Raw genomic sequence first — 10143 nt, forward strand, 5'->3', positions numbered from 1 at the left:
TTCGTCAAGCCGAGAAAAGCTCTCTACATTCTTTCCCATTTTTCCCCAATATTCCAAAACACAATCAATGATCTACATGATAGGTATATGGTTACTTTGCCTGATTGAAAAATGAACCAGGCTTGTTTGATAACAATCGAAATCATACCTATACATTTTCCAATTTTCTAAAGACGAAATATTAGCTTATCACGCTTCTGTTTCACAATCTTTCCGAATACCGTTAAATGATTCCTCGTGTGTATAGGATTCAGAAACTTCACAAGGTCCCTTGTTATCAGCGAGTTATTGCTGCCTCTTCTAGGTGACACTCTCTCGTCAAAAACGTTTCTTCTGCCAAACGTTTTGACTTTTCGACATTTTACACTATCATATCTCATTCCAAACCGACGGAAGGCCTTCGTTCTTTCATTAGAAGAGGTTTCTTTTCAAATTTAACAGGTGCTGTAAATTGATTTGGCGCATGTTCTGTTAAAAGTACAACAAACGTAAAAATTAAACTGTACTGAGGTGGAAATTGTAATAATTACTGAGTTCCTTGTTGACAACACCTTTGTTGGGTTCGGTGGCAAGCAGACTACACATTTCTTTGGGAACACACAGTGTCCCCCTTGTTAGCTTTCATATGTGGCTGGATTTATTGACCAGCGTGTTAGGACTGGTGAGAAAAACCTAACCACCTCCTTTTATTTCTCATCCATATATAACGACGATATAACAAAAACTAAACACATATCGACCCGGTCGATCATATATACTCACCTCCTGGGCGAGCGTGAAATTAACGACACTGTAGAATCTTCTGCTTAAGCGGTTTTCCTCGATTTTGTTGTATGGTATGAATGTTATGATCGAAGTCATGATAGTTGCGGCAAGCGCTCGAATACTGAACAAACTGCAGTCTGTAAACATCGTAGGTTGAAGCAAAAGAAAAAGAAGCTACGATAATAAAATTGAAATATTAACGATTATAATTATTATGAAAATAATTGTAGAAATAATACATTGTGTGCTTGGGCGTTTTCGAAGGAATTCAAAGCAACGCTGATATGAAAATGATTAAATTCATTTAAAAATATCCGTGTGAATGAAAATAAAAAAATGATTGATTGGATTTTACCAACGTTTATGATATAACGACACTTTCAATCAGTTAATAATAATGTATTGGATTATAGACCATGCTCATGCATGATTTATATTCCAAAAGACCACAAGTGTTCATCAAAAAACCTCCCCGGCAATTGTATGCAAACAATCCGCGAGACTGGGTTCCAGTACCCACAATTACAATGATTGAAGGTTTGCTAACGGACAAAACAAATCGGCTTCTATCTCAGTTCTACAACTATATCAAATCTATCAGGCCGAAGGTCAGAAAAACGACCTTACCGCGAAGGTGAGATAAATTGTGTTTGTAAATTTGTCAAATATCGATTGCATGTGTGTATGAGCGATGTCGATAGATTGGAGGTTGTGATTGATTGAAACAAACATCTGGTATAAAGCATGGCGTCAGTGTTAATAGTGTTACGTCTGTCAATCAAACGACAAATGACAATGAAAACCTGTTTCCAAATATCCTGGGTTTGATACACAAAGTAAGGCATCTTTCCAAAGACAAATAAAAATGATAAAACAAATACGCAGCTTGGTGTGAAATGAAGACATACAGGCATCACATGACAAATGTTTGCGCGCGAAAATGCACAGCCTAATGTATATAATTAGATTATCTAGATCGCCTTTTGTTACGGATGCCAGGGTTGGGGTGCTCCGTGTTCATCCCTCTTCGTAATATAGTCGCACACAGGAGGCTTCTTTCCCTTCATTCTCTCTATGTTTATATGTTTATTTTTATCAAATTTCCCAAAGCGATATTTGGACTTAGAATTGACGTTAACGTTGCCATCACGACAACACACAATACATGCTTCAGACAACGTGTATCCATGTTTAATTAACTTTTGTGTGACAATCTTTAACACTTTATTCATATCCTTCCGTGCAGAAGAGGTACCTTGAACTTTGAATTTGAATATCATTACAATATTTGAACAAAACAAACTGAATGTGTCATCTGTATATTTATTCACATATATATTGTGAAACAATTATATATAATGCACACGTTGATTGAGCTTCGTCAGTTACCTGAATGCACGAGATGGGATTTTCATCCATATAGATGCAAATTAATTATTGATGTCGAAGATAACATTTTATACACGCAGGTTTGTATCCTTTCTTTTTCATACATTTGTTGATATTACCAATAAACTAGTATACTGCAATATTTATAACCTAAATGACATTCAAATTATGTTTTCACACTCACTTTATTGCAGTATTACCAAACCAAATAGATCTTAACATGTATCTTTTTTTTAAATTACAACATATTTTGGCGGTAACATACTATTCTTTGTAATACGATGTTACTGCCATGCTAAAACACTAGTTAAATACAGTATCTGCATGTTTTGTAATACGATGTTACTGCCATGCTAAAACACTAGTTAAATACAGTATCTGAATGTTTTGTAATACGATGTTACTGCCATGCTAAAACACTAGTTAAATACAGTATCTGAATGTTTTGTAATACGATGTTACTGCCATGCTAAAACACTAGTTCAATACAGTATCTGAATGTTTTGTAATATGATGTTCCTGCCATGCTAAAACACTAGTTAAATACAGTATCTGAATGTTTTGTNAATGTTAGTCCTAGCGTAGGTGGTGACAGAAATCACTGCTACAGCTTGGTAGATAGGACACTGACATGTGAATGTTAGTCCTAGCGTAGGTGGTGACAGAAATCACTGCTTCAGCTTTGTAGATAGGACACTGACATGTGAATGTTAGTCCTAGCGTAGGTGGTGACAGAAATCACTGCTACAGCTTGATAGGTAGGACACTGCCATGTGAATGTTGTTGTGTTTTTTTTTTTTTTTCAGGTTCAAATATTTTATTTCCTCGGCAAGTGTTTACGGAGGAAGCCAGGGTTGAGGAGCTCTGGGATCTTCCCCCTTTACAATGTATTGTCCTCTCATAGGAGGGTTTTCGTTCAACATTCATCTTTCTGTCACTTTCTTTCATCATATTTCATAAATTTAGTAAATTTAGTTGAGATACTAAAACATTTGAACCTAACATAAAGGACGAACACTTCCTTACACACTACATGTACATGTAATAACATGTATACAAACATACACACACACATATATATACATTCATCTACACAAAAATTATGACATAAACAAACAAATTTGCACACAAACATACATTTGAAAACATGCGACAACACTAACATAAATAAGTATAAATTATGTGCAAAAATTGTCTATTCTCCGGTTGTGTAATAAAGAAGATTAAGGAAAGAAATGGTCTCTATAGATATTTGATTTTGTACAAAACATACTTATGAATAAAAAAAACAAAAAAACCTGTTATTATGCATATAATATGGCATATTGTCAGGGTGTCCCCATCAATGGGGACCATTTTCTCCAATATCCTATAAACCTATCTGACTCATATTTACTATTTGAAATGTGTTTTTGTACTTTGTATGTTTCCTTAATTACATTGAGAAGTGCTAATATAGATAGTTTATTTTTAAAACATTTTGTTTTATAAATATAATATTTAATTACCAAGTTTATTAAATTGTCAACTTCCGCATCTGGTTCGTCTGCACAAATTATACCAAAAATAAATTGTTTTTTATTCAATGAGTAGTTGATATGAAAAATTTGGGTTAACCTCTCAAAATTATGAAGCAATCTTTTAACTTCTTGGCAGTCCCATAGAATGTGTTCAATAGTTTCCCGATGTGTTTTACAGAAAGAGCAAAATGAATTTTCAACTAATCCCATTTTAAATACAAGAGAGTTAGTAGTTAGAATGTGATGATTGATCCTGTACTGAAACCATTGTAGTTNATCATATATTCGGTATGGATAGGCTATCCTTTTTAAGATCAAATACTAGATGCTATGAATAAGTATAACAATGAATACTACATTCTGTGTGGTGAAAGTAACTTATCCGGATTTAGATTGTGATCAAATTGTAAACAAATAAGTAACCCTAACACTTGTGATAACTTGGTTCAAGATGGAAAAACTTAATATGGTAGACATTTATAGAGACCAACTCCCACAAAAAGGTATGCATGGAGAAGAAATTATTCTGTAAAACAGGCTCGTCTTGATTTCTTTTTAATATCTGACAATTTGGTAAGAAATATATACAAATGTAGCTATCGAACTGATAATTCCTCATCTTCTATATCATTTAAGTTTGTTGAGTTAAAAAAACATTGTTTTTTGAAAATCAATAGTTTATCATGGGAAGGTTTTCGGTTAAACTATTGTTTTTACCAGTAATATCCATATTCGTGTTATTTTCGCCCTCTACATTATTTGTGCTATATACTAATATTCGCTGTAAAGATAAATTCGCCCTTACATTGTATTACGTAGGGCGAAAAAAAAATAATAAAATGCAGCGACTATATACATGAGAAGGAAAGTGGCACGTTTATAAAATAGAGATATTAAAGCTATTTTAGTACATGTATTAACTACATGTTAAAATGCCTGAAGATTTGTAAAAACTATTTTGGATAAATGTGTTATTATGTTGATGTAAATTACCCAAAGAGGTTGAACATACTGGAAATAATATTCTCAAAAGCAAGACTATAGTGTATATAGTATGGTTTAGGAAAAGAGTAACAGAGGTTATAATTTTATTAAAGAAATTTTACATCAATAATTAAAACAGAAACTTGACATACATACACATTTTCTTACTGATTGATTTTCAGGATGTTTCTAATATGAATGTAGAATATACATATATTCGAACTAATTAAGGATTTTTTCTCAAACACAGAAACGAAACGAAAGATATTTACAATGTTCTATGCTAAAATACTTGAAAAGTCATTGCCAGAAAGAAATGGGATGAAGTCTTGGATTTTTTTTATAGAGGCAAACGTATAAGTCCCTTCGAAATTAAGGATATCCTCTTTTGAGGTTTCAATTACGTTCAAGTCTCGTTTGAACATTTGGCCAGAAGTAAAAATGCCCAGGGTGATGGTATTTGGCCAGAAGCATGCTAGGATGAAGGGCTACCAAGTTTGTTCAAATGAATTACCTTCACCCATAATCAAGGTCACAGGGGTTAATTGTTTAAAAAACCACCTTTAAACAAATTCTTCTGAATAGCCAAAATGCCCAGGGTGATGATATTTGGCCAGAAGCATGTCAGGATAAAGGGCTTCCAAGTTTGTTCAAATGAATGACCTTCACCTATATTCAAGGTCACAGGGGTCAAATATCACCACTTCTGAATAATCAAAAGGTGCAGGATGATGATATTTGGCCTATAACATGATGGAATGAAGGGCTATCAAGTTTGTTCAAATAAATGACTTTGACATTTATTCAAGGTCACAAGGGTCAAATATGTTCAAAATCTTTAAACGACTTCTTCTGAATAACCATGAGTCACAGGATGTTGATATTAAGCCAGTAACATGTTTGGATGAAGGACTATGCAGTTTCTCAATAGGACATTAAAACAAAACACATTATAATTCAGTGACACATTCTTTATTTTCACACATGTTTTTTTTTTTTTTGCTTTGACATTTTTTGCATTCTCATAATTATTACACCAAATTGAATACCAATTCAGAAAAATAATTGTTTTCTAATAATTTTGAAACGTATCTCTTTTAATAAGGAATTGAAATACTGCAGGCAACATAGCTGAAATGTAAACTAATTGCAATAAAAGTACTAATGTAATTGCTGGTTGTAAGATACAGAATAATTTTAGCCCCCACCTATGGGTCGCAGGTTCGAGACCTACGTGGGGCGGTCGACAGGTATTGGCCGTTGGTCGGTGGTTTTTCTCCGGGGATCCGGCTTTTCTCCACCATCAAAACCTTACACGTCCTTAAATGACCATGTAAATAGGACGTAAAACATAAACAAACAAACAAACTTCTGCATACTGCATTATATCATAAATTAGCCTTGCATTTCCCCCTATATACCTCTCTGCAATAAAACCCGTCACATCCATATTTATTATTGATCTAAAACTTGTTTTAAATCTACTTGCTATTGAATCAGATGCTATTTTATATACTATATTTTAGTAATGAAATTGGCCTCTATTTTTTTATAAATATATTTATAAATTATACCCTGTCTTTGAGTTATAGATAATTTTCCATTCATGAATCCGTAATTTATATACCTTACTATAAAATTACTTAATTTCCCCCAGAAACATACAAAAAAAATCAGCTGTAAAACCATCTGACCCAGGACTTTAATTATTTGGAAGTGGTTAATGCGGATATGATAATCGATGTTATTGCACAATTTCTCATAAATATTAATACCACTGAAAACATCTGGCATTCTCAAATACAACATCAGGACTAATCAATGTATAATTATTTTCAGATCACGAAGATTACACCAACGTTACCATGGCAACAGCTTTTATAAAGACTGCAAAGGACCAAATCATATGTTCGATTTGTTTTGAGATTTTTTCAGAACCAAAAGCGCTCCCATGTCTGCATACATTTTGTAAGAAATGTATAAATAAATATATAATACAGATGAATGCTCAGCATCGGGAAAGAAAAGGATATCCATGCCCAGTGTGCCGGCGTCACGTTTCTGTACCTGCGCGGATCAAACACAACCCGGAAGTATGGGCAAGTCAACTTGAAAATAACCACGCGGTTATTACATTGATCGATGGATATAAAACATCAAAAGGCAAAACTATGGAAACCTGCACACTGCATCTGGAAAAGGATCTCGAGTTTTTCTGTGTTGATCATACACAGTACATCTGTTCCTTGTGTTTCCCTCAACATCGCCGTTGCAATGACGTCACAACGCGTGAAGAGGCACGTTGTAATGTTAAACAAGCCGGAGAATCAAAATCAAACAAATCCGCCAAAAAACAGAGCGAAAATGAACATACCAATCTTCTTTTGGAGCAATGTAGCTCAATTGAACAAGTGATTGACAAAAGACACAATGCTTTGGAGTTTCTTTGTCAAACAGAACAACAAGTAAGAGATGAAATGATATCAATGAGAAAAAGATCAAATGAACTGATAGATAAACATAACGAAATAGGGAAAAATGCATCAGAAGAGAGGAATGAAGGTTTAGATCAAACAAATATCCAACAGTCACAGGTGAGTCAAATGCAAAACATAAAACTTGCACACCAAGGAAAACCGTCATGGATCACTGGGATAACAATTTTACCGTCGGGGAAAATACTTCTTATTGACCATACTAATGAGGCTGTGTTTGTATTTAGCCTTTCCCTCGATTTTCAGTGTAAAACAAACATCCATCCAGCACCTTATGACGTAGCACCAATTTCAACGAGTCAAGATCACATGATGGTATCGATTCCAGACACGCGAGAACTCGTGAAGTGTAAAGTGCTGCACGATGGGTTCGTTGAAGTAGGAAAAAGATTGAAGAGTAACATAAGATTCAAGGCGGTTGCCTCCGATAGCAGGCATGTGGCTGTATGCTCCGATTCTGACATACACATTTTTGAAACAGATGGCGAAGTGTGGATGGTTGTCTTAGAGGAATCATACGAAACAACTAAATTCACTTATATAACTCTGACGTCATCGGAGAAGAAGGTTTTTATAACAGACCAAACCTTTGCCGATCCGCATGTTAGATGCGTAGATTTTGACGGGTTAACCCTATGGAAGGTCGTCGATGCAAGACTCAGCGTCTGCTCTGGAATTTCTATCATGGGTACGCAACTTATGGTAATGTCATGGAACTCGGGCGAAATATTCACTCTGTCATTTAACAGAGACAACCTGAACACATTCAACAAGGGCAGTGTGGTGTTTCCTTGGAAACTTGGTATATCTGCAAGACAGAATGTCGTCTGCGTTTCGCAGCATAAAAACACATTATCTGAGGAAGATAAACGAACAGTAAAAGTGTTTAAGTTGACATAATTCACATACAATAAAAACCAATGACACCATAGCAACCATTCATGAAAGCAAACATTGATGTTGGTGTACATAATTGCACTACACTATTCAACTTCGCTTGATACCCGTAGTGAAATTATTATTATTGCGGAATTAATCAAGACTTAATTAAAATTGCTTTACCGAAGATACTTTTGAAAACTTTTGACGTGTGCATGTCTTATTGATCGAACAAAATGCATCAGGTCACCTCCACGATATTTCTTTAAAAATCAAAATCTTTCTTGAAAGAGGACTATGTCAATGTAATGTCGCTAAAACCCTAATATTTTCAAGTGAATGGCAATTCGATGCAGACATGTATTCATATTTCGTTATTGTTTTGATTTCAACGCCTTTTTTAATTTTTTTAATATTTACGTACTCATTTATACTTTTTATATTGTAATCTTACTTATTTGTAATTTACTTTCGTGGTGGTTGCTTTTGAAGTGTTATGATAAATGTAATTAAAACATATAATTATCCAGCCAACACTTAAGCTGTGTATACATATTTAGAAATAGGGTATCCGAAAAGAAGCTATTGCATTTTAAAAGATTTTTCTTCCGGGTATCTATTCATGTAACCCTTTAAACCAATATATATATCTCTACTCCAGTCTTTTGTTTGAACTGTATTTATTCAAGTAATGAAATACATAACATGAATAAAACAAATCACGTTAGCAAACATGATAAGGACATAAGTACTGTGTACTTATATAAATCCTTCTAAAGTTTGTACGGGCCATATCTTCTTTACTATTTCACCTGAAGTATCTAGCTTTTGTGTACAAAGACATCTTGTGAGGTCGGAGTGCAAACTGCAAGAAGAAGGTCACTGTGACCTATGACTTGGCCTTTGACCTTCACGTTTGAAAACGATTGTCGAGGCATATCTTCTGTACTCTTGCACCTGGAGTAACCAGATTTAGGGTACAAGGACATCTTGTGAAGATAGAGTGCAAAGTATAATGATTAGGTCACTATTACGTCACTGTGACCTATGCTTCCTGACATAAGTGTACTGTTTGTGAAATATAAAAATCGTTACCGGTGGGGGACAATGGATTGCCTTGCAATATTTTGCCTTGTTGTAATACATGTATATCTGAAATTAAGTATCCTGGTGACGCTGATTGAATACACCAATCAGTGAAATTACCATGTCTCCTGTTGAACTTTTGTATCATCAGAGCATTGATTGAAATGTGTGCTCCGATTGGGGAATACAGCGATTACACTTTAGCTAATAAATAATACAAATAATTAAACTTTTTATTCTTCTTTGTTTGTTATGGGGAATTGATTTAAGTTTCATACTGTTACCATTAACATAAGCATACAAAGAAGTGTATACTGACATATGACGCATGGCCAAATCCTAGTTGACCTAATGACATTTGTGACATGTGCACTGCTGCTGGTCTGTAGGAAATATATGTTTCATCCTCTACCAATAGGCACGAAGGAGATATTGCAACAGTCATATAATTATGCGTTCGGAAGAATACTCTTTATTTAAGGCAGTACTTGTGGTTGGTCTTCGGAGGGAAAATACATTTCAGGCTATTGCCAACATAGACATTAAATAAGAATTAGTATCCGTTCACATCTGTCTAAACAAATTGAAATGGTGTTTATCCTGCATCTCAACTGACTGTATTGTGTTCTTTTTTTCCTAAAATGTTATATAACTATGGAAATATTACAACTTCAAAGCATGTGTCTGGAGGATATTCAGTACTTTAATTTAACGAACAATGTGTACCGAACGTGTCATACGAGGTTAACGAAATGAGAAATATTATTAAAAAGTCATTTACTTTCACCATGCAATATGTTATTTGTTCAGAAATGTATAAGTGTAGACATGCTGTCCACGAACAGTCGTGTCTGAGTTAATCAGGATAATAAGTATGCCTAATCGATTTGATGGCACCGTAGCTCAAAGATCTGATCGTATTTTATATTTTAGAATCAAATTTTATAATTAATATCTCGCACGATAATATTTCAAAATAATCAAATAAAATCGATCATAACTTTGAGCTATGGTTCCCAAAACTA

General features: G+C 34.2%; 1 protein-coding gene across 1 annotated transcript; it reads left to right on the forward strand.

Moving 5' to 3' along the window:
* Positions 1–2140: 2140 nt before the first annotated feature.
* LOC110458128 (E3 ubiquitin-protein ligase TRIM38-like) lies at positions 2141–9904 on the forward strand. The gene is made up of 2 exons (XM_021509705.1): positions 2141–2234; positions 6498–9904. Exon 2 carries the CDS (start codon positions 6524–6526, stop codon positions 8051–8053), a length of 1530 nt encoding a protein of 509 aa, XP_021365380.1. The 5' UTR covers positions 2141–2234; positions 6498–6523; the 3' UTR covers positions 8054–9904.
* Positions 9905–10143: the final 239 nt, after the last annotated feature.

This window comes from Mizuhopecten yessoensis, unplaced genomic scaffold (assembly GCF_002113885.1).
Source record: "Mizuhopecten yessoensis strain PY_sf001 unplaced genomic scaffold, ASM211388v2 scaffold9433, whole genome shotgun sequence".
Taxonomy (NCBI): domain Eukaryota; kingdom Metazoa; phylum Mollusca; class Bivalvia; order Pectinida; family Pectinidae; genus Mizuhopecten; species Mizuhopecten yessoensis.